Consider the following 25,094-nt stretch of genomic DNA (forward strand, 5'->3'; position numbering starts at 1 on the left):
TGGAATACCAGCCTATTCCTCACTAAATATGGATCTAGGAATCAGGGAAGGCACATGTGTCATATTAGACACTTAGGAGTTGGCTTTATTTTTTTCTTAATTAAAATCGACATTGTAGCTTAAAGCCCAAGGATATATATAGAGAGAAATTGTGCTAGCAGCCTACCCCTAACCCCTCAAGCCAGGCACACAGGATTGTCTTTTCAGCCTTGATACCCTAACTGCTTTCCTTGTGACACACTAGGTGTGCTTTTTTCTAAAGTTAACTCTCACATCTACTTCTCTGCAGCCAGACACCTGGAGCCATGTATCTAATCAGACAGCAAATGTTTGGGTTTTCTGAACCTAGTGTCTCAAAATATCAGTCTCCTTCTCTCCATTGCCACTGTCCCTACCTCAAGTCAGTCTCCTTTATCATTCTTCACCTTGACCCATGCATTTACTTCCTAATTGGTCTCCCTATCTAAAGTCTGTCTCTGACCACCACCACCAAAATATTATCATCTCCCACTTTACTTCCAGGATGGATCTTTTTAAAATTATTGAACACAGTGTCCAACAAACAGATATTAAGTTCTTAATAAATACTTACTGAATGAATAAACACAAAGCTAATTATTTCACTTCCCTCCTTAAAAATCCTTCAGTGGTCCTCTAGCCTTATTTAGATGCCCCCACTTTGGTGCTCTCTTAGCACCATGTGCAAACACTATGCTGTAAATGCTCTTTTGCTAATTTGTCACCACCCAATACACTTAAGTTTCTTGAGGGCAAAGGTGGTATCTGATTCATCACTCAGTTTCTAATATATAAACACACAGGGGTTCAATAAATGTTGAATAAAGTCCTAGAAAATCCACGTTAATGTAGAAAACCTCTTCAGGGACTAAGGACAAACTTGGGATTCATACTGATACCTTCCCATAGGTTAATTCATAGAAACAAGTGCTTTTTGAAGGCAAGGTTCTGAAGCACCATGAGAGATAATTACCTCACTTAAATTTTACATTTTCTGGATGTAGAAATTAATAAACAAAAGTTGTTTAATACCAAGATTTTATAAAATCTGATGTTCCAAAGTATTTTGATTTTGGGAGGGTATATTAACTTCTCAATAAGTTTTGGAATTTGTGGTAATTTAGAGAGACTTGTCTAAAGTTTTACCTTTGTTCTATAGGATGAGAGGGTTAGTAACACTCTTTAAAATGAATATTTTCCAGCAACTAAGTTATAGTCTAAAAATGCTTTAGTCTGAAAGGGGATAGGGTCAGTCAAGACACAAAGATTCTGACCCTGTGTTTCTGAGTATTAATCAGTGTACTTAACTCTCTGGAACTTATTTCTTTACCTGTGAAGTCAGGGCATTAGTCTCTTTTTGTTCTAAAAAGACCAGTAATGGTGGTAGGTAGTAATAGTTAGTAGATCAAATACTGCATGGTTATATTAGGAAAATATCATCAAGTATTATCTGAGTTATTTCTTTTGAATATATTTGTAGTGTGAACTGAATGTTACTGAAGATGCTTTGAAAGCTATAGCCAGATTGGCACTAGAACGAAAAACAGGTGCACGAGGCCTCCGGTCCATAATGGTAAGTTGGCATAAATTTACAGAAACTAGATTATTTCTTGGTCTGAATTTTGAGAATATTAAACCTCGATGTTATCCTCTGGAAATACATCCAGAAAATTGGTCTAATATTTTTTTTTTTTTTTTTTTTTTTGGTCACAGTATATTATATTTTTCTTTTTTCTAAAAAGGAACTTCAAGGTGTTTGCAACAAAGGACATACAGTTAATATGATTAATGAAATAGAGGAAATCAGGATCATGGGAAGGAGAATTTCAGACAACTCTACATAGGCCTTTTGACTTAAGCTCCAGAGTGCCTTCTCAGAACCATTGAAATCCTCATTGTTGTTTTTTGTTTGAAATTAAGTTGTAGATACTGTGGCATTTTACCCCTAAATTCTTCAGTATGTTATGAACTCACTATTTTTATTTTGTTACAAATCCTAGAGACCCAGCCTACTTTGAGTCACTACCCACCCTCTTCCTTAGAGTTCTCTCCCCTACTCCCCCAGGTCTGGCTGTACAGTGGGTTACTATTTCCCTACATGCTCCCAAAGCAAGCACATATTCTGTTCTCTGAGGATTTCACTGCTAAATATTACTTCTCTCATCTCAGTAGGACTTTTTGATTAGAACTACACATCCATCACAATTTGAGATTTTACTCTTTAATGAAGGCCTGGACTTCAGGTGTTGTGACAGATTTATAAGCATGTAAACTAGAAGAACAGGTGATATAGTTGACATTTTTAGAAAATTTGATGTACTCAACCAGTATTTTCCTTAAGATGGAATATAATCCAGCCCCTACTCATAGGCAAAACTAGTTTTCTTTAGTAAATAACTTTAGATCTACTGCAGCACTTGAGACAAATGCCTGTTTGAAGTCATAGCTTGGTAGAGATGATTTAGGATTAAATTGTTTTCAAATTAAGGATTACTAGTTGACCTCCTTTGGTCATAGAGTATGTCAGGAATGCTTCTGAGTAACATCTGAATCACATACAAAATGAAGGTACAGTCTTTTTGTATGTGCATGGTGACCTAAGTAGGCAGAACTACAGACAAAAAGCCTTCCCTTATAGAATGACTTCTCTCTGAATTTAGTTAGAAGCTGTTTTAATATGAAGAATATGAAAGCTTTTACATTGACTTTTCAACATTCAGTTACTGGTGCATAACAGGGACTCCATAATATTTGTTGAGTTGATGAATTTGATTGATAACCTATAGAATACAAGCATTTTATATGTAACCTCAGTTTTCCATGTAATTCATTACTTTTTTCTCTTTAGGAAAAGCTGTTACTAGAACCAATGTTCGAAGTCCCTAATTCTGATATTGTATGTGTGGAGGTTGACAAAGAAGTAGTAGAAGGAAAGAAGGAACCAGGATACATCCGGTAAAGTGTATTGTCAAACTAAAACAGATCTAAAGCTTAAGATAGGCTCTTTATTGCTAGGGTTTATTGGTCTGTCATAAAATTGTGTAAAAATCCTTATAAATCAAAAAGGAATCAGTTATCTCAAGTTTTCTGTAAAAAAATTTTCTAATTTTGGTTTATAAAATGGTATTTTGAGTCTTGAAAATTGATCTTCAAAATTAGTCTCCACTTGGGACTTCCCTGGTGGCGCAGTGGATGACTCCATGCTCCCAATGCAGGGGGCCCGGGTTAGATCCCTGGTCAGGGAACTAGATCCCACATGCATGCTGCAACTAAGAGTTCGCATGCCACAACCAAGGAGCCCACCTACCTACCGCAACTAAGACCTGGTGCAACCAAATAAATAAATAAATATTAAAAAAAAATTAGTCTCCACTTTTTTCTCCTAAAGGAAGAAGTATCAAAAAAGATATACAAGTAATCCAAATGAAAAGACTTAAATGAACTTTGCTGCTAATTCTGTAATTTATGAATTACTTGTTTCATGTCTTTCATAAGACCAAAACTTTAAAAAAATATTTATTTATTTATTTGGCTGCGTCGGGCCTTAGTTGTGGCATGAGGGATCTTTGTTGCGGCATGTGGGATCTTTCACTGTGGTGCAAGGGCTCTTCATTGTAGCGCACAGGCCTCTCTCTAGTTGTGGTCCCGTGGGCTCTGGCTCTCTGGTTGTGGCGTGCAGGCTCAGTAGTTGCAGTGTGTGGGCTCTCTAGTTGTGGCGTGTGGGCTCAGTAGTTGCGGAGCACGGGTTTAGTTGCCCCGCGGCATGTGGAATCTTAGTTCCCAGACCAGGGATTGAACCCGTGTCCCTGCATTGGAAAGTGGATTCTTAAGCACTGGACCACCAGGGAAGACCCACATAAGACCAAAACTTTGACGACATAATTTTTCTCTTAGTTGTATCTTATCAGTTGACAAATTTGACATATCTTTCACTGCTTTATTTAACTATTCTAGGGGTCAGTAAACTGTCTTGTACAGGGCTAGATTAATACTTCAGGGCCATACAATCTGTATTGCAGCTACTCTGCCTCATAGCGCTAGAGCTACAGTCCATAAATGAATGAGCATGTCTGTGTTCAGATAAATATTTACAAAACAAATGATGGGCTTTATTTGGCCTGCAGGCTGTAGTTTACTGACCCCGATTTATTCAATAAATATTTATTAAACAGTGCTTGACATTAATGTTACCTACATAAAAATTAGATTTCTGTCACAATGTATGTTATGTTTTATGCTTATCTTCTAAGGTAACTTATGAGGCAGTTGATTGGTTTTGAACAACCTTTACTTATTCAAAGAGATATAATCTCTCATTTTTATTGTTTAATATTAATATATAAAGGAATTGTGGTGGTCTGATCATAATTTTGACTAATTTGAGTCATATTGGTTTGATCAGAAGCTTTCCACTTCTTTATCATTGACATGCTAAATGTCAAGCATTTTCGTTAAAATAATAGATTGTACTTTTTTGCTGGAGGAAAGGCCTTCACAGTTGAAGCCTTGTTGTTGATTTATTTCAGTAAAAATTTGTTTGGGAAAACTACTTGTAGTTTTTAGTTGTGTGCTCTAAATGTTTCCCATATTTTACCATTAAGCAATCTTAGTATTAGAAGTGCTCTTATATTTTCCTTCTTTGTGTGTCATTTCTAGCTAAGTGGATTAATTTTTTATTATTCATTTTTTTGAGAAGTTGTGTTTACCCCTAATTCTTATTTAAAAAAACAAAAAACACTGATGGCTTTTCATTACAGGGCTCCAACGAAAGAATCCTCTGAAGAGGAGTATGACTCTGGAGTTGAAGAAGAAGGATGGCCTCGTCAAGCAGATGCTGCAAACAGCTAAACTGTCAGACTTCTGTCCTGTATATAAAGTTTTCCTTCTTTTGTTTAGGATCATAACTGTCTCTACAGTCTGACATTAAAAGCATTGGATCTCTCTTGGATATCATACATGGTCAGAAGCTTTTAGGATAAAAATCAGATCATGTATATAATGTAATCACATTGATTTATACAGACTGACATTACATGGACTTTAATGACACAATGTTCAGAGACAAAATGTACATTATTTTGGTTTGGTTTTTAAAAAATATGCTTTAAAAAAATTCTTAGGAGTTCTTTTAAGCAATGCAGGTGTTGCAATAACTGTGGATTTTACAATAATGTAACTATAAATGGGAAAATAAATTCTTTAAAATTGAAGATTGGGATGCCATTCTTTAGTTTAGCCTTTTCTACCCATGTTTGTTTCCTGAAAATATTATAATTTTTTTCATCTTAAAAATTGGAACAGGTAGTTTCCAAGTAGTTAAAGATTTCATGGAAAAAGTACCCTGAAGAACCTTATTTTGATGATTTGTTTAGCTGTATTCTTAGTCTTATCCACTAATGCGTGACACTAAACTTCCCCATTGGACTATAAAAAAAGGCCATTCTCTTGCTGACTTGTCTGATTTATTTGCCATCTTTGGTCCATTTTAGTACCATGAGTGAGCAGATGGAATTGAAGTCTGCCTTAAATCTTCAGAAAAAGCCTACACCTAATTCTAAAAGTAGCATTACAGCCATGTGCTGAGCTAAATAAAACATCCTAATACATTTACCTAAAGTACTTAGTTTTTTGTTGTTTTCTGGTGCTGGATATTTGTCTAATTCTTTGGCTTCATAGAATATTAAAGAAAATCTATGCTATCAGCAGAAGGGAATGTGTTCATACTAAAATATAAGTTATTAACTTTCATTATATAAGAAAACTAAACAGTGGGGGAAATTTGGGGGACTTAACAGTGAAAATTATTTCATTTGATTCCATAAATATTAAAATATTTGGGTACCTTTTAAACTTTTTTCTTTCCCACTATATTGATAGACGTTCCTATACTGTTCGTTCAGTTCAGCCTCGTTGGAAATTGTTTAAATCAGAGTACCTTTAAACATTTGTTTTCAGTTTTTAGTTTATAAACTCTTGAGTTTTCCCCTTACTGCCCCCACCCCCATTTTCTTAGGAAAAGAACCCTAAGCTATTAGCAAATTCTACATCTTGTTGATGAAATTGGGTTTTCTGTGATGTAATAAGAGATGTTAGATATCTATTTATGGCTGGGGTAGGACCAGAAATGCACTTTTGCAAAGTGTTTAAGCCTGGTTGCTAGAGTATAGAACAGAAACTGGTATCTTTCTTGGTCTCCCTAGTAATGGTTGAAGTTCTTCTCAGGAAGTCTTTCATATTATAACTGTTCCTTATCTTTTTCTTACAGCCTCATCATTTTCCTTTTTGTAGAGTGAAAATTGGAGTAGCTACTAAATACATTAAAGGCAGTCCTCCAGAAATGCACTGGGAGACGTTTTAGTCACAACAACTTACATTTGGTTTTGAAAGTTAAAGCATAATTGATGTTTTTAAATTAAACACAACTGAGTATAACTACGATTTGTATCTTGAAACTTGTTTTGGCATTTGAATAAAACAAAAGGATTAAATGAAAGCCATTGTTGTGGTGTGTCCATAATGCAGTGCTATTTTTAAAAGGACACAGATATCATGAGTGGCTTTATTCTAGAGACTGTTAATCCTGACACATTCATATTCCTCTAATAAATTCTCCTAGTTGTAGATTCCACAGACAAAAAGTCTGTTTATGTTAAACACTGATTGAAAATCCTTACTTAAATATCCTGCATGGGCCCCACACTAGGCATACAGACCAAGCTTTCCAGGAAGTTTACTAGTCTAGTAGGGGAAGCAAATACAAACATCAGTGCATTATAATAATGGAAGTGAGGTAGGTACCAGGTGTGGCACAAAAGGTGGTAGCCCAGATGGATCTGGAAGAACAAGTAGGAATTTTCCAGAAAGGAATAATGAAAATTAAAATCTCAGAAATGTGAAACAACTAGGGAGATTTAGGAGTTGAGAAATAGGCAACCAGTACGACTTCATGTTACTCCTTTGAGATGACCGTTTAATGTATTCTCTCCCCTCTCCATCTTACTGAAGACTTTGCCTTTCATTGAGAAACCATCAAAAGATGGAACTCATCTTCCCACCATCAAATCTATAAATGTATCTGCTTCAGCACCCAACCTTTCTCTCCAGTTACAGCTGAAGGATCCCTTTTATCAAAACTCAGTCACTCCATGTTATTATGAGGGGATCCCATCATCCCCTCTCATTTCTTAAGGCCTTTGGTTCTTTTGTTAGTATCTCTACTACATTATTGGTCTCCTTCCTTCTGAAACATTCCCAGAAGCATCTAAACAATGCCTAGTATTTCCTGTTCTATAGCAAACCCCCAAGCTTATTTTTCACTTGTCTTTCCAACTACACCGTTAAGTCCACTAGCATGAAGATCATGCCTGTTTTGTTAACTATAACCAGCACTTACATGGTGCTTTATATATTTGGTGCTCCGTACGTTTTTTTAAAAATTATAGAATATCTTGTATGCCAGATTAAGTTGTAATTTTATGCAGAAAGTAGTGGAGAGCTATTAAAAGGGTTTTAAGCATGAGAATTGGACATCACTAGATAATGTGTTTTAGATTGTTGGGAAGGGAAGGTGCTGAGATAAATGGAGGGAAACATGACTAGAGGCCTACTTGTGGACATTTCTCCAGCACTTGCCCTTTATCTCCTACAATCTTTAGGACATTTTCTTTTTTTTAAACTGGAGTATAGTTGATTCACAATGTTGTGCTAGTTTCAGGTGTACAGCAAAGTGAATCAGTTATAAATATATCCACTCTTTTTTAGATTCTTTTCCCATATAGGCCATTATAGAGTATTGAATAGAGTTCCCTGTGCTATACAGTAGGTCCTTATTAGTTTTCTGTTTTACATATAGTAGTGTGTATATATCAATCAGATAAATTCTTATCAACATACAAAACATAACTCTCTTGAACCCATAACCCCTCCACAGTAAACTACAAGTTGATCTTGCTGTTTCCAGTTCCCTTCCAGGCTTTGATTCTGAGTGAGATGAGAAGTTGCCAGAAGGTTTTGCGTGGAGAAATGTCATTACCAGATGTAAGTTTTAAAAGACCACTCTGGTTGTGGTATAAGAGAACACACTATAGAGGACCAAGGATTAAATCAGGGGCACTTGGGGCTATTATAATAAGGCTACTAGAAGATGATGGATTAGACTAAGATGATAGCAGTGTAAGTGGAAGAGTGGATGGGTAGGTATTTTTGCAAATCTGATGAAAAGTGGTATCCCATGTTCCTCAATGGGAAAACTCAATATTATAAAGATGTCTGTTATCCCTATGTTAATTTATAAATTTAATATTCCAATAAAAGGCCAATAAGTTTTAAAATGAAACTAGGCAAATGGATTCTAAAGTTCACACAAAAAAATAAGAATGGTAAACAAGCAAAATGATAATGCACACTCATAGTGCTTACTCTGTGTCACTCTGTTCATTTAATGCAACAACTCTATGAGGTACATACTCTTATCAACCCTTCTAGATGAAGAAACTTAAGCCCAGAGTGTTTAAGTAGCTTTCCCAAGGTCACACAACTAGTAAGTAACAGCCAGAATTTAACTCCAGGTAGACTGTTTCCAGAGCCTCTCCACCTAACAAACAACTGAATGAAGAATGAGGAAGGACTGCATCTTCTGTTTTTAAAATATTATAAACCTTTAAATATTTAAGTGTGTACCAGTGCATGAATGAACAGACAGACCAATGGAAAAGAATGTAAAGTACAGAAATAGATCCCAAATATATATGGGAATTTAGTATTGGAAAAGGTGATATTTCAAATTAGGAAAAGAATATTTAATAAATGGTATTGACAACAGGGTATACATCTAGAAAATAAAAAGGTATATCCATACCTTACCTAATAAACTTTAAGACGAAAACTGAAGCCTTTAAATATTATGTACAGTATTACCTAATTACTGAATACATAAGATACAAATAAATATGTAGAATATTACAAAGTTTCTGAGAAATACTAGCGGTCCCTTGGGAAGTGAGGTCAGGCTCATGTTGGTTCTTCTCACGGTACAGAGCTGGACTCTTACCCAAGGGATCATCCATCACTTTACAGCTTTGAAAAGTAAAGCTCTAATCATGTGATACTGGAGCAATTGGACATCCAAAGGGGTGGGGTGGGAGTGGGGGCTCAAACTAAGTCTCAATACCTTATACAAAAATCAACTCAAAATGGATCACAGACTTACAAATGTAAACCTAGAAAACTTTCAGAAAAAGCACAGGAGAGAAGTTTTCAGGATCTAGGGCTAAAAGTTCTTAGACTTGACTCCAAAATCATGATCCATAAAAGGAAAAACTGCTAAGTTGGACTTCATCAAAATTAAGAACTTTTGCTCTGAAAAAACAAACATGTTAGGATGAAAGGACAAGCTATAAAATGGGGGAAAAATATTTGCAAACCACATACAAAGGACTAATATCTAGAATACATAAAGAACTCAAACTTCAGCAGTAAAAAACCCAAAAAATCCAGTTAGAAAATGGGCAAAAGACATGATCAGACATTTCAGTGAAGAGGGTATACAGATGGCAGATAAGCATATGAAAAGATATTCAACATAATTAGCCATTAAAGAAGTGCAAATTAAAACCACAATGAAATATCACCACATATCTATCAGGTTGTCTAAAATAAAAAATAGTAAATACACAAAATGCTGATGAGAGTGCAGGGAAAATGGATGATTCATATATTGCTGGTGGGAATATAAAATGGTACAGCCACTCTGGAAAACAATGTGGCAGTTTCTTTAAAAACTAAACATGTAACTGGTGTATGACCTATTAATTGCACTTCTGGGCATTTACTCCAGAGAAATGATGGTTTGTGTTCACATAAATACCTGTATACAAATGTTTATAGTAGCTTTATTCATGATAGCCCCCAAATGGAAACAACCCAAATATCCTTCAGCAGGTGAATGATTACACAAAGTGTGGTTTCGTTTTATCCACACATTTTTTTTGCACACCTTTATTGCAATAAAAAGGAACACTGATGCAAGAACCTGGATGTATCTCTAGAGGATTAGGCTGAGTGAGAAGAGTAAATCCCAAAAGGTTATGTACTGTATGATTCCATTTATATAACGTTCTAGAAAGGACAACAGTTATAGAAATGGAGAATTAGTGGTTGCCAGAGGTTAAGGAAGGGAAGTGGATGAGGGATCCTGGAAGTATGGAAATGTTCTGCATCTTGACCATCAATGTCAACATCCCAGTTGTGATATTGTAATACAGTTTTGCAAGAGAAACTGAGTAACAAGTACGCAGGATTTTGCAGTACTATTTATTACAATTTTATATGAAGCTACAATTATCTCAGAGTTTAATTTTAAAAATCTAATCATGTGGAGTGAATGGCCTTCCCTGTCCCTCCTGCTTAAAACCCTCCAGTGGTTTCCCACTGTTCTTAAGATATGAGATCCTGGACGCTACGATTTTGTCCACCTCCCAGGATCACCAGGCTCCCTTCAGGCTTTCTGTGCTCCATCCACACCGGCATTCTTTCAGTTCCCGCACCAGACCTACTCCTATAGTCTACTAGGGGGCTTTTGTAAATGCTGTTCCCATTTGGACTGTGCGTCCCTCTCTTCTTTCTCTTCTATTTCTACTATTTAACTCATAATTACCCTTCAGACCTCAGATGGAGTCTCAAATCCTTAGGACAACCTTCCCCAACCTCTTTAAATTTAATTTTCCTATAAGCTCTTCTTGCCCTTTTTTCCTCTTTGGTAGTACTTACATTCGCCGCTGCCCTTTTGCATTTGATTGCAGGATTACTTGATTAATGTGTTTTCTTTACTAGATAGGTAGTTCTACGAGGAGAGGAACTGTATCTGTTAGTCGCACTGCAAAGGGGCTAGCTCCGCACCTAGAATGCTCAGTAAGGACAGTATTTATGAATTGAAGGGTTGAATGAACGCCCATTCATGCGCCGGGCTCCCTGGGTCGGGTGCGTCACACTTTTGTCGCGCGCGGTATACGTCACTTCCTCCCGGAAGACACGTTCGCTGGGAACACTCAGATTCCTGTCAGTTCTCAGAATCCCTCCGTGGTGGCCATGGCTCTGCCACCCTTCTTCACCCCGGGTCGCCCGGGCCCGCCGCCCCCGCAGCCGCCGGCTCCCGCTCCCTTCGGCTGTCCGCCACCGCCGCTACCCTCTCCGTCTTTCCCACCGCCTCTTCCCCAGCGGCCCGGCCCCTTTCCGGGGGCCTCCGCCCCCTTCCTCCAGCCCCCGCTGGCTCTGCAGCCCCGGGCCCCCGGGGAAGCCTCCCGCGGGGGCGGGGGCGGCGGCGGCGGCGGCGGCTCCTTCTACCAGGTGCCGCCACCGCCGCTGCCTCCCCCGTCGCCTCAGTGCCGGCCCTTCCTAGGGAACGACGCCGGTGAGCGCCCGCGGCCGCCGCCTCCAGGCCCGGGGCCGCCCTGGAGCCCGCGCTGGCCTGAAGCACCGCCGCCGTCCGACGTGCTCGGGGACGCGGCCCTGCAGCGCCTGCGCGACCGGCAGTGGCTAGAGGCGGTGTTCGGAACCCCGCGGCGGGCCGGCTGCCCGGTGTCCCCGCGCGCGCCCGCCGGCCCCAGCCTGGGAGAGGTGCGGGCCCGGTTGCGCGGGTCCCTGCGCCTGGTGCGGCGGCTGCGCGACCTGGGCCATGCGCTGCGCGAGGCCGAGGCTGACGGCGTGGCCTGGGCACAGCTGCATGCGGAGGCACAGCCGCTGCGCGCCGAGCTGGCCAAGCGACTTCAGCTCCTGACCCAGGCAGCCTATGTGGGCGAGGCGCGGCGCAGGCTGGAGAGGGTCCGGCGCCGCCGGCTGCGGCTTCGCGAGAGGGCCTGGGAACGCGAGGCCGAGCGGGAGGTGGAGGCCACGCGGGCAGCGGAGCGCGAGCAGGAGATTGACCGCTGGAGGGTCAAGTGCGTGCAGGAGGTGGAGGAGAAGAAGCGGGTAAGAGCAGCGGATGCACACGGGAGCAGGGGTAGCGGTGTTTGACACCCGATGGGGCTTGAGGCTTTGCACTGTCATTCCTCAGGGCTACGCCTCTTTTTCCTCATCCGTAAAATAAAAAGATAGTTTGCCTTTCCGACCTTATATTTCCGTATTGGTTGCGTGTTAATGGTGTACAGTACACAACACAAATGCTCTAGGTGCGGTGCAAAGTCCCATAAATACAAAGTATAGGATTGCATAGTGGTTTTGCAGGGATGACAGATCTGTTTTCTTCTCCAGCATTCTGTCCACTTAGTAACATTCAAGACGAACAAGAATCTGGGTCCTTGTGTCTTGTCCTGCTCTAGGTGATTTTAAGAATACAAAATAAAGAGAACTTGGGGCCTTTTCTCAAGGAACATATACCCTAATTGGCTGATGGGGCACTAGTGATGATTTTCCCAGGATTCCTTTATTTACAAGTTCAACAATATCCCAAGTTCAACGATGGTATTTTTGAGCACTTACTATATACTAGGCACTATGCTAAGGTCCTTACCTAAGCCAGACCTTGTAACAATCTGAGAGGTAGGCAGTATTATCCCAATTTTACAGATTAGGAAATTGAGGCATAGAGAGGTTAACTTGCCAACAGTCACACAACCGGTTTGTGGCAGTTTCACTCCTGATTTGAGCCCAGATTGCTCGATTCCAAAGCCTACTGATCTCAAGTTTTAACTTAAGTAGAGGGCCAGGGTGAAACTGGAAATCGGTCAAATAGTTAAGGCATTCTCATTACTTTTGAATGCCTCTAGGGACTTCCCCTCTCCCTCCACTCTCCACAACCAGCTGGTACAGCTTGTGTCCTCCTTGTGTCTGCTACAGCCCTGGAGTCTGATCCATCTCCCCTCTAAAGTATATTGATGGCAAGCTTTGTCTTCACACCTCCAGGAATATATCAGTGCTTTAAAGGAGAGTACTTGGAGGCAATGCCTTAATCTAAGGGAATTTGAGTCAGTTCACCAGACATTTAATGAGGGCCCATTATGGCAGGCCCACTGCTGAGTGCTGGAAATAGAGGTGAATAGGACATAGTGCTTGTCTTTGAGGGGCTTAGAGCACCACGGGGGATCATGTCTGTATAGCATGGTGTGTGTTAGGATTTCAACTGTAGGTGCTATAAAAGCCCAGAGAAGGAATATCTAATCCACTGGGGGAAGGTATCAAGGAAGGCTTCCCAGATGATATGGTGACATCTCAGCTGAGGCTTGTAGGAAATGTCAAAGCTAAGTGAAAGCAACATGTGCAGTTCCAGAAACAAAAGAGTGAAACAGCATGGGTGTCTGTAATGGTGAAACTATAGTGCTTATTTGACAGATGGGAAAAGAGCTTTTAGGCAAAAGGATCCTCCCTACCACGCACTGTGAGGGTACTGGAGACAGAGTCCTGTGAGTAGTGACTTGAGGAACCAGGGTTATTTAGCTTACATGTGAACCAACTTAAGAGTAAGATTGGGTCTTCAGATGTTTAAAAGGCTGTCATATCAAAGAGATCCGTGAGACTTCAGAGCATCGGGGCCCAAACCGTGCTTAGGTTATTACTGAGAACGTTGTAGAGTCCTAGGCCTTTCCAACCCCATCCTTTATCTTCCCTGGTAGTCTGAATCTTTGGATCCAGGAGTCTGCATTTTTAATAAGAGAGCCCCAACTTAACAAGGTAAGTTGGATGCAGATGTTCCTTGAACCACACTTTGAGAAATTCTGAGGAAGAAACAAAGGCAAGAGCCCACATGGAAGATGCAGAGAAGATAATCCCTTGGCTGGACCAATGTAGAGGGGAGTTGTGCATGGCCCAGGAAATTGGGATGTAGATCCAGTAGAGTCTTTCTTAACCTTGGGACTGTCTGATCCTCTGAAATCTCACGGCCAGGCAGATTTTCTCTGCTGTAAGGTTGTTCCTCGTAAGGTTCCATACTGGGTCTCATGGGCTCTCTTTCTCCTCCAGGAGCAGGAACTTAAAGCTGCTGCTGATGGTGTCCTATCTGAAGTGAGGAAAAAACAAGCAGACACCAAAAGAATGGTGGACATTCTTCGGGCCTTGGAGAAATTGAGGAAACTCAGGAAAGAGGCTGCAGCAAGGAAAGGTAACCATGGCTTTGCATTTCTTTCCATTCTTTACACTAGCCCCCTCCTCCCCAAAACTGTTGAAGGAAAAATGCTTGATACTTCATTATTTTCACCCAGTAGGGTAACTAAGCTTATCAGCAGTACCTCAGAACTTTTGAAGTAGAAAGCCTCAGAAGATATTTATCCCTGGTAGCCAAGATTGAAAAGGATGTGGGAACCCACCGCACTATCTTCCTCTTTTTTTTTTTTTATTAATTTATTTATTTTTGGCTGTGTTGCTGCGCATGGGCTTTCTCTAGTTGCGGTGAGCGGGGCTACTCTTTGTTGCAGTGCATGGACTTCCCATTGCGGGGGCTTCTATTGTGGCAGAGCACCGGCTCTAGGCTCACAGGCTTCAGTACTTCTGGCACGTGTGCTCAGTAGTTGTGGCTCACAGGCTCAGTAGTTGTGGCTCGCAGGCTCAGTAGTTGTGGCACACGGGCTTAGTTGCTCTGAGGCATGTGGGATCTTCTTGGACCAGGGATCGAACCCATGGCCCCTGCATTGGCAGGCGGATTCTTAACCAGTGTGCCACCAGGGAAGTCCTGCACTGTCTTCCTCTTGCCTCATCATTGCCACCCCAGGCATTCCTGGCCACAGTTTTCTGAGTGAGGTTGGCGTGGCTGGTCAACTTTGCCCATATACCAAGGTGAAAGCTATTCTATCTTTACTTGGTGCTTCAGAAGGTGTTGAAAACTTAGCATGCTCCTTCATATACATTTCAAACCTGAAACACTGATATTTGTAGAAGTGTGAATGGTTGGACGGGGCAGGGAGTGCCCTGCAGACTGCATGGGTGTCCCTGGCTTACCTGCGTGTCACTTTTGGACTCAGAGAACCTCCGTGGTCTCCCCTTGCCTCTAGAGGGAGCACTGGTTTTCTAGAAGTTCCCCAGTTGTGCTTTCCATTTTGCTTGCCTGCATCTTTGCTTTTGCCAGTCTGTTTGTCTGGACGGCCTTCAGTACCATCTTTGCCATTTTTAGCTCTCACTATCCTTCAAAAGTAAATACAGTAAATTCCATCCTTCCCTGATCTGGGCTGAGGTGACCCACTGCTCCTTCTCATGTGCACCTGGCTTGAACAACATGCTGCCTTATTTAGTAGGCTTTAGGCCATTGACATTCACCAGGGATATTTGAGAGTACACAAATTAGCAAGTACCACAATAGCAAATGATTTGCCCTGTGTGGTTTAAAATATAATTGAAAACTGCCACTCAGATCCTTAATAAAATGTCACTGGGACATGTGCATTCAGTCAGGCTCATTCACTAGCTAAATGATTAACTTCTACATTGCAGCCTCCAGACTGGCTGATTCAGATTCAGGTCTCAGAATCAGATGACCCCACAAAGCATTCATGAATCAGAGGGAGTTTGCATCTACTGTGTCTACCTCTATCTCTTCCTTATAATAATGCAAAACCTGAGGGCTACTATTTCATATTCCCTTACTTCATGTCCTCCGTGAGCTGAGTGTTCAGTAAACTTATGCCAGTGAATTTATTGTACAACATAATTTCTATTAGTCTTCCTCACTTTGGTCTGAAAGAAGGAAGAAATTTTAGGAGAAATTAAGATCTAAAATAAGCAGGCTCTGTGGAGTTAACTGACTTGAATGTAAAGCGATTTAGTATCTAGTAACTGGTTTTGTTGGATACTTTAAAAGAAAAAGAGCAACTTTCTAACTTCTCTCACTCTGCTGAGAAAATGAAGCTGGTTATGTAAGCAGGGCCACGTCTCAAAGTGTCTTATTTGCTAGGCTAGACTTCTCACCTATGCTTAAAGCTGAGTGGAACCATTGAAAGATTTTAAGCAGAGATGACAAAGATCAGTGCTGGCAGAGTAGAGAAAAGTTTGGCGCTTCTAGGAGGGAGGAAAAAAGAGAGACTGATAGGGCTATTGCTGCCTGGGCAGGGATAATATGGGAGTGTGAACTAAGGGTCAGATGGTGAGTTGGAGAAAAGTAAACAGATTTAAGAGATGTGAGTAGAGTGTGTGCGTGTGTGTGTGTGTGTGTATACATATAAGTAAATAACTTGGGGGAACTCAGCATGTGGGAGCTGAAGGAAAAAAATGACTTTCAGGTTCTAGCTTGATCTATTGAATGAGTGATGATACCATTCTAATTGACCAGGAAAACAAGAGGGGGAACAGGCTTGGGGCTGATGAGTTCAGTTTGGGACCTGTTGTGTTTGTGGTGCCTGTGGTACATCCTGGATAAGAGTTTATCAGCATGTAGCTGTAAGTAGGGCTGACCTTGAGAAGATTGTGTGGTGTGAGATGAGGCGCAAAAAGACAAAATCCTAGGGAATGTCAAAATCAAGATGGGTAAGGAGGAGGCCACAAAAGATATCAAGAGAGGTCAGAGATAGGAGGAAAGTGTAGATCCCTTAATTTTTCTGGAAAGTGGCAAATGCTCAGAGAGATTGCATAATATTGGGCAGGTTACTTAAACTTCTCTGTGCCTTGGTTTTTCCTCACCTGTAAGAAGGGAATAGTGATGGTACCGATCCACGGGGTGTTGCAATGATTAAATTAGTAGACATGCATAAAGTGTTTAAAACAGTCCTGGCATGTAGTAAATGCTGTATAAGTGTTTATTATTATTATTATCAAGTAATATAAAGATTGATAAACATCCATGGGAATTAGTACCCAACAGATTATTAGTGACTGGTGCTGGGTGCATTTCAGTGGAGTGGTATGGGTAGAAGCCAGACTAGACTAGATCAAAGAGGGAATAGGAGATAAGAAAAGCAGACAGTGAGTCCAGCTTATTAAAAGTTTGCCTGTGAAGAGAAGCAGGAGGGGTAGTTAATGGCTTGAGGTCCTGCAGGAAGTAGGGAGATTCAAATCCCAGATGGAGGAATTAACTAAGTGGAGAAGGACCCATTTTCCACTGAAATGAAAATGAAGAGGGCAAGGATGGGTAGTAATGCAGATGAGTAAAGTCAGCGGCAAAAAGTTAAGGGATTTCCTGCCTGATGGCCTCTTTTCTCTAGGGAAAATGCTAGGTGGTTTGCTAAGAGTAGAGAAGTAAGGCTTTAGGAGGGAAGTGAATGTTTGAAATAATTGTTGTGAGGAATGAGTGAGAGCCAACAAGAGACGCATGGGAGTATGGCTGTAGGGAGGTGCCATTATGGGCTGAGCTGATGTAACTATACACTGGCACTAGGCCACATAATCAAATGAGTCTGCATTTGGCAGGTGAGCACAGAGCACAGGTCTATTGGGGTTTTGCTTAATGGGCAACCACACGTTTTGGTGAAATCTTACATATTAGATTGGAGGTTTTAGTGAAGCTGACAGAGTTTCGGGTAGAAAGTCAGAGAAGAGAATAATTGGGTTTAAGACTTCAGAGGTGGAAACTTTTTTCTGATCATGCCAAGGTCCAAAGACTGCGCAAGGCCCTAAGGTGTGGGTGGCTAAAGCGGAATAACGGAGAAGGCATTGGTATCTAGGAGCTGCAGGAACTGGAGAAGTAATGGTAGAGGTAGAGGGAACCTAGGTCATGTCGTCTCAGGGGGTCTGGAGGAGGATTGGTGGGGGTGCCGTTTCAGAGGGAGTGTGTCGTGGTGGTCAGGAGGGATCCATGAAAGGCTGAGGGGGATGAGCGCGGGTGGTGCAGGCCAGCACACCGAGATGGGAGCAGGCCACACCTTCTCAGGGCTCTGGAGGCACTTTGGGGCTGATGGCGTGTCTGTGTATTTTTTCTGTACTGAGAGATTTTAGTACTTGCAGCAGAGATTGTATGACCCACAGGCCTAAAATATTCACTGTCTGGCCGCTTATGGAAAAGGTTTGCCAGTCCTTGGTCTAGGTAAAGAAATGAAATAAAACCATGAAATTATTATGAAACAACAAAGTGACAGCTTAAATTTCTCAGTGCATAAGAATTTTGTGTGTGTTTGGAAAATAATTGGCAACTTAGTAGAAGATGGATTTGAGTTGTAGAGTTTCCATAGGTGGGAATGAGTAGATGAAAACTTGTTCAAGACAAGAAATCATGACAAAATGATCTGAAGGAATGTTAGCCTTGGAGATGAAGATAGGAGAGTGAATTCTGCAACTACTTAGCTGCCGTGGTTGAGGGAAAATAGAGTCAGACCTCCAAATCAGGGTGACCAACCATCACATGTGTCCCAGGACACTGAGTTTTCAGTGCTAAAACTGGACAAATGAAACATTTGGTCACCCTGCCCTCAGCAGCAGACTGTGAGGTTATTGTGGTTGGTTAAGTGTATTTCTTCCTCAGTGTCCAAGTGTGCGCTCTCAGAAGTTCAGACTCAGTCAGAGGAAAAATTGTTTATTAGTTGGGTCTAGGAGTCTGTGCTGTAGGAATTTCACAGTGAAGAAGTAAAAGACAATTCCTCCCTTTAGTAGAGGAATTCTCCAACTGAAGGATCAAAACCATTAAGAAATAAACAAAATCAAAGGTTAAGTAGTGTGATACAGAAAGAGGAGTTAGTGAAAGTCAGGTTAGGATGAAATTAATTGAAGACTCAAAAAGATCGAATTGAGCCTTGAAGGCTGGTTGGAATTTGTAAACTCTAACCAAATTCATACTGTAAGTAGGACTTTGAGTCTGCTCATTAGAACATGGATTTGGGGATAAGAAAAAGTTGTATCTAAAATGTCATTTGCATCTCTTTGCCCAGGGGTCTGTCCTCCAGCCTCAGCAGATGAGACCTTTGAGCATCACCTTCAGCGACTGAGAAAACTCATTAAAAAACGCTCTGAATTATATGAAGCTGAAGAGAGAGCCCTCAGAGTTATGTTGGAAGGAGAACAAGAGGAAGAGAGGAAAAGAGAATTAGAGAAGAAACAGAGGAAAGAAAAAGAGAAATTTTTACTACAGAAGCGTGAAATTGAGTCCAAGTTATTTGGGGATCCAGGTAAGTTCCTCTGTAACCAGTGAAGAAAAGAAAAATACTAGATTGACAGCTCTTTTCCTCATGGATGATCTCCACCTAAGCTAAGAGGTGGTAGGCGACAAATTGGAAGGATCCTTTAGGATTTGAATTCTAAACTATATCCTGGAAATCAAGGATAAAGATGAAACACATTTGATCATATTGTATAATCATAGACTAAGTCACTTTGCCTTGAGAAATATGCTGTACATATGAAGCATGATGACATGGTATTGTGCCTTTTCTTTTTCAGATGAGTTCCCACTTGCTCACCTCTTGCAGCCTTTCCGGCAGTATTACCTCCAAGCTGAGCACTCCCTGCCAGCGCTCATCCAGATAAGGTCAGAGGGGCATTCTCCATGTTTTCGTTCCCTTAGGTAGCAAGAAGCAGTTGACAAAGTGCTTATGTTGTTGAGGGCTATTACTATATATATATATATTTTTTTTTAGTTCCTTATGAGTTTATAGAATGTTTCCACGTTTGAAGCATGCCACATACGTCTTGTTTAGTCCTCATCAATTCTTGAGAAGTAGATGTCCCTATTTTAACAGGTGAAGACACTGAAACTCAGGTTGTGACTTGCCCTCTGTATTATCCCATGCTATAGCTGTTACGTTGACTTAAAGCATTGACTTCCTTTTCCTAATTCTCTTCTGCTGCTAAACAGACCAAGGAAAAGAAACCCTCCCTGTATACTCATCTGTGGAGACTGTTAACAAAGACCCACACTGACTTGTGAGTTCTTACAGGTCAAAGCCAAGAGAGCTAGGAACAAGGAGTCTCACCTTAATCTGCAGTTACTAATGAGCTGGGTAAAGTTTTCAGCTCTGAGTCTCACTTTCCTCACCTGCAAGGTGAAAATGATGGACTAGACTGTGGCCTTCAAATGTGAACAGTAGTACCCTCCCAAATGTAATCTTTTGAAAAATCAGTTTGTATAACAGAATGAATGAATGGGTTCCACAGGCAGTTTAAATGTGTTATTGACTGGAAGCACTTTGTTATTTCTGGACTCCCCAAAGCATCTACTTGGGGCCTAAGTGTCTTCAAAGCCTGATTTGAAAAACCACTGAACTAAGTGCTCTCTGAGGATCCTTCCAAGGTCCAACAGTACTCTTTAGCGCTGTTCTGGGAAAAGTGTATTTCTGGTTAATATACAAGTTTTAGCCTTTAAATATATTACAGTGGGTTCTCACTATTTACAGCAACTATATTCTATAAAACTGCAAATGCTGAATTAGAGAATACTGAACTGCTGCTCCTGAAGGAAATACAGAGCTAAGCTCCTGTGAGCCTTTGGCCACAACATTTTCATCAACTGATCAATACCTAACCTTGTTTTTCTTTTTAAAGACACCTTATTTAATACATACTGTTGATTCATCAACATTGAACTCATAGCTAATGGCACTATAACTCATGCCTGAAGGTAGCTTATCTAACATACATGTGTTCTCCATAAGGCATATCACAGCCTTCTAATGCTAGCTATAGCACTCCAGCACTGTACTCGGGAGCCATTTTAAACAGCAAAATGCCAATATAAAGCACAAAAATTTGAAGAATGTGGTACTAAACAGACTACAAAAAGGGTACTTGTTTACAGTAGGGGAGCTGAAAACAAGAAGGCAGAGTGTCACCTTGTTCTACCACAGTTGGGAACATGCCTTTTGGTGACTCAGATTTTTCACTGCTCTGTGCGTGTTGGCAAGTAACCATGGAAGCACCATGAGTAATGATTTGCAGGTTACAAATAAATTTTAGTGAATAGCCAAATTTGCAAAAACAGAATCTGCAAATAATGAGGATCGACTGTATATTAATTATTTGGTTATCCATAAAATGTAAGTTCTTTGGAGTTTTTTCCCACATATATATATACATTTAAGAAATAGTCTTTTGCATAATTTCTAGAAATCAAGTTCTTTAATGGACTCATATCGGTCATTTGAAAGCGAAGTCCTGAAATAGAATATTTAGTTGCTAACATAGTGCTTGGAATGAAACAAAAATAAACAGTTGTTCTGTAATGTTCTCATTAAGGCATGATTGGGATCAGTACCTGGTGCCATCTGATCATCCCAAAGGCAACTCCGTTCCCCAAGGATGGGTTCTTCCCCCGCTCCCCAGCAACGACATCTGGGCAACCGCCATTAAGCTGCATTAGTAAAGATGCTCCAGGAGTGTCGTCCAGCCAAGGCTCTTTCCAGCTCTAAGTATTAGTGACGCTGCCATCTTCTTGTACTGTAGTCTAAACCACAACCTCTAAACTCCATGTGGCATTGACCTACCCAGAAGTTACATTTTCCTTCTGTCCTCTGTCCTGGCCAAGGTGCCTCTTGAATCAGGAGATTAATATGGTTCTTCAGGAAAGGACCTAGGTGAACTGAGGTTTTTACGACAGGCAGTGGCCTTGGTTCATGAAATTCACCTCTGTTTTGAGGGGCTTGGTCCAGAGTGATTTATAAGCTTATTCTTATCTTTCTTGTGTGGTGATGGATAAGTATATGCTATACACTCATACCCTCGACACAGGTGTGCACTGGGTAGATTTAGCAGTCCCTCCACCAGTACTCCTTGTTAAGGCAAGCTTGATGCAAAACCTCCTTACCTTTCTTACCCAGAGAGCCTCCTAACTTCCAGGAAGAAAGGTCAGAAATGCTTTATCTTCAGTTTTGTGAATCCCACTTTTGGTGCAGCTGGAGAGGCTGGGCTGCCAGAAAAGCTGGTGGCCTTGTCTGGTAGTCAAGTGGAGAACTTGGAAAGCCTGAAGAGTACCTGTACCCAAACTGGATTGTGTTTTAATGGATGATGGCTGCATTTTCCCCATGTTAGAAGGATCCTAATGAAAGCACCTGCTTTTTAAGTTCCTAGAGGTCTGGTTGTTCAGAATCCACAAGGATAAAAATTAATTTCCTTATGGGAGTGGGACCTTGATTACCCTCACTCAGTCACATTGTGGGAGCCGGTATAGTGGAAATTGTGGAATTTTGTTAGGAACTCAAGCTTCCAAAAATATACATGTAGTTTAAGCTGGGGGAAAAGCAGATAAAAATAATAAAATTTATTTTTTTATACTCATTAATAAATGCTGTTGTGCCTGGAGATGATCAGTCATATAACATGTCAGGTTTTTTGTTTTATTTTGTTTTCCTTTTTGTCATTTATTGTGTTATTTATATTTCCAAAAAGCTAAATAAATACCATTTTTATTTTTTAGTTTGAGCCTTTGCCCCCAATTTGTTGCCTCCCAAATCACTACACACTCTTTCACATTGATGAAAGACATTTACTGCAAAGTTCAAATTTATTAACTAGGCATTTGCTACCGGAAGGTGCGTCTCAAGCACCAAACTTTTTATGCGGTATCCAACTCTGGATAAGCAGGAAAGGACATCTCAACTTTGGAAGTGATTTCATGTACTTGGAAGCTCTTGGGTACAAGATGCTAACACATTTGTCCCTTTTTTGTTGTTTCAGTTGCACTGTTAAGTTTATATATTATGCATTACAGAGTTAACAGGGTATGAGGGCCAGCACTCCTCTAAAGTGTTTCTAAGCTCATAAACCTCAGAATCTGATGTGATTAGCCTCACATAACCCCGTAGGCCTGTGTGCCCTTTTGTTATAAATCTCCACCATTTTCTGATGAGATGCAGGAAGAGTAGAAATAAAAGATGAATTGTACAATGTATGTTTGGTGCCCAGACAGCCTTGCCACTAAGATACCTGCATTGATGGGGTTAGGGAGTGTGGAGCAGGGACTCAGGAAAACTCAGGCAGCAGAACCCAAGGAAGAGAAAGCATTTAACCTCAGGTGGAAAAAACCATTCGCTCTTTCCTCTCATTCAGCTTCTGCAAAGTTTTAATAAAGTGAGCATTATTTTTATTATTTGTTTGGTCTTTTGTTTTTCCTAGTTTATTGCCCTGTGTAGTGGTGGTGGCAGCAGCCACTGGTACTTTATGGCAGTGGCCCCCAACCTTTTTGGCACCAGGGACTGGTTTCGTGGAAGACAGTTTTTCTAGGGACCAGTGTTGGGGAGGGGAGCGGGGGTGGGGATGGTTCAGGCTGTAATGCGAGCGATGGGGAGCGGCAGATGAAGCTTTGCTCACTTGCTCGCTGGCTGCTCACCTCCTGCTGTGCAGCCTGGGGTCGGGGGTGGGGTTGGGAACCCCTGCTTTATAGGTTCAGAAAGAAAGACTTTTTAAATATATTTATTTATTTTGGCTGCTCTGGGTCTTATTTGAGACACGCAGGATCTTCATTGGGGTGTGTGGGATCTTTTTAGTTGCCGCATGCGGGCTTCTTAGTTGTGGCATGCAAACTCTTAGTCGTGGCATGCATGCGGGATCTAGTTCCCTGATCAGGGATCGAACCTGGGCCCCCTGCATTGTGAGCTTGGAGTCTTACCCACTGGACCACCAGGGATGTCCCAAGAAAGACTTATAGTAGTGTCTTTAATGAATTGTACTTCTGAGAGTATGGACAGTATCATTGTAATCTTATCCCACAGTCTTTTCTTTTTAAGTGTGGAAAATTTCAAATATTAAAAAGTAAAGAGAATGGTATAATTTTTTTCATCATCTGGCTTCAAATAATGGTCAACTCTTGACCAATCTTGTTTTATCTGTACCCCTACCAATCACACTGGATTATTTTGAGGCAAATCTCAGATGCCATATTACTTCGTAAGTGTTTGTGTAGCTCTAAGACATTTTAAAAATTTAACCACTGCTATTATTGCACCTAAAGAAATGAATAACTCCTTAGTATCATCAAATAGTCAATGTTTAAATTATCTCATAAATGTGTGTTTTACACTTTGTTCCAAATCAAGATCTGGATGCAATCTATGCATTGTTGTTGGTTGATGTGTCTCTTAAGTTTCTGATAACCCGTAGGTCTCTCTCTCCTTCCTCCTATGTACTGTTGCACTTTCACTCCCTTGCAGTTTATTACTTGTGAAGAAATCAGATCATTTTTTTCCTAAAGAGTTCCCAGTCTGGATTTGGCTAACTGCATCCTTGTGATTACATGTGCCTCTATTCCTATAATATAATTATTAGACAGAGCTGTACTGTCTAATATGGTAGCCATGTATGGTTATTGGGGACTTGAAATTGAGTTTGAACTGAAATTGAGTTTGACTTGACATGTACAATTACACATGTGGTTCACATGTTTCTATTGGACCACGCTGATCTAAAGGTTTGATGACATTAAGATCGGGATTTTCTGGCAAGAGTATTTCATAGACCTGGTGTGTACTCCATTTAGGAGGACTAATTGGTTGTCTTATTTTGTGATCTTAGCAGCCATTGACATTCAAGACCTAGACGCACTCATTTGGATTTGCAAAATAATGATAGTTTAATTATGCCCTGCTTTCTTTAATTATCAGCTGGAATATACTAAAAGGAGAAACATCCCCTCATCAACTATTTGGTTACCCTGAGGTACAATTTGTATAGAAAGGCAAAAAAATAAATACATGATTTTATTTACTAGTTTTCAAAATAATGAGGTAGTTCCATAGCATCCTCCAAAAGTTACCAGTGAATGTTTTTTTTAAGTATCATTATGAACTCAGATCTAAATGTATTTGTCTTTCAATCCATTGTTATTATCTTTTTTTATTGATTGCCTCACCTTTGGCCAGTGGGAGCCTCTTTTAACTCCACTCCTGAGTTCCCACTCAATCCCAGTATTCTGTTCCAAGTTTATCTTGCACATTTCCTATCCCTGACCTATACCTATATTCTCTATGTATTGAACATAAATTAATGAAAATAGAGAATTAAACTCTTTCAAAGACTAACTAGAAATGTGTTGATTCATCATCTCGTATATGCAAGAAATTTGTTTATCTTGACAAATTTCCAGGAGACCCTGGATTTGTGAGAAACTAACAAAAGCGTTTATTTTTAAGAAATTAGGTAAATACAGGGAAGATTGGAAAATGAAAGAGATTAGTTGTATATTAAATACTAAGAGTGTTCAGCGGGAGTGCCTGAGTTTATGACGTCAAAGAACTTGCTACAGCCAACCA

General features: G+C 40.6%; 2 protein-coding genes across 3 annotated transcripts in view; both read left to right on the forward strand.

Moving 5' to 3' along the window:
* The window catches only part of CLPX (caseinolytic mitochondrial matrix peptidase chaperone subunit X), a 36,303-nt gene extending 29,792 nt beyond the window's left edge, over positions 1-6,511 (forward strand). For both annotated transcript variants that reach the window (XM_059913009.1, XM_059913010.1), the window contains 3 exons: positions 1,499-1,591; positions 2,867-2,973; positions 4,776-6,511. In XM_059913009.1, coding sequence (XP_059768992.1) covers positions 1,499-1,591; positions 2,867-2,973; positions 4,776-4,866 — 291 coding nt within the window. In that variant the 3' untranslated portion in view covers positions 4,867-6,511. The remainder of the gene's footprint in view (positions 1-1,498; positions 1,592-2,866; positions 2,974-4,775) is intronic.
* Positions 6,512-11,049: 4,538 nt separating this feature from the next.
* Positions 11,050-22,936, forward strand: PDCD7 (programmed cell death 7). Its single transcript, XM_059913018.1, has 5 exons — positions 11,050-11,982; positions 13,969-14,107; positions 18,789-19,025; positions 19,297-19,384; positions 21,088-22,936. The coding sequence occupies exons 1-5, from the start codon at positions 11,104-11,106 to the stop codon at positions 21,209-21,211; spliced, it is 1,467 nt and encodes a 488-aa protein (XP_059769001.1). The 5' UTR covers positions 11,050-11,103; the 3' UTR covers positions 21,212-22,936.
* Positions 22,937-25,094: the final 2,158 nt, after the last annotated feature.

Source organism: Balaenoptera ricei, chromosome 2 (assembly GCF_028023285.1).
Source record: "Balaenoptera ricei isolate mBalRic1 chromosome 2, mBalRic1.hap2, whole genome shotgun sequence".
Taxonomy (NCBI): Eukaryota; Metazoa; Chordata; class Mammalia; order Artiodactyla; family Balaenopteridae; genus Balaenoptera; species Balaenoptera ricei.

Bases quoted from the DNA above. Each gene is read 5' to 3' on its own strand.
- PDCD7 (XM_059913018.1), top strand. From the start codon at position 11,104: ATGGCTCTGCCACCCTTCTTCACCCCGGGTCGCCCGGGCCCGCCGCCC. The intron at 11,983-13,968 runs GTAAGAGCAGCG...TTTCTCCTCCAG, and splicing joins AGGTGGAGGAGAAGAAGCGG to GAGCAGGAACTTAAAGCTGC. The intron at 19,026-19,296 runs GTAAGTTCCTCT...TTTCTTTTTCAG, and splicing joins CAAGTTATTTGGGGATCCAG to ATGAGTTCCCACTTGCTCAC.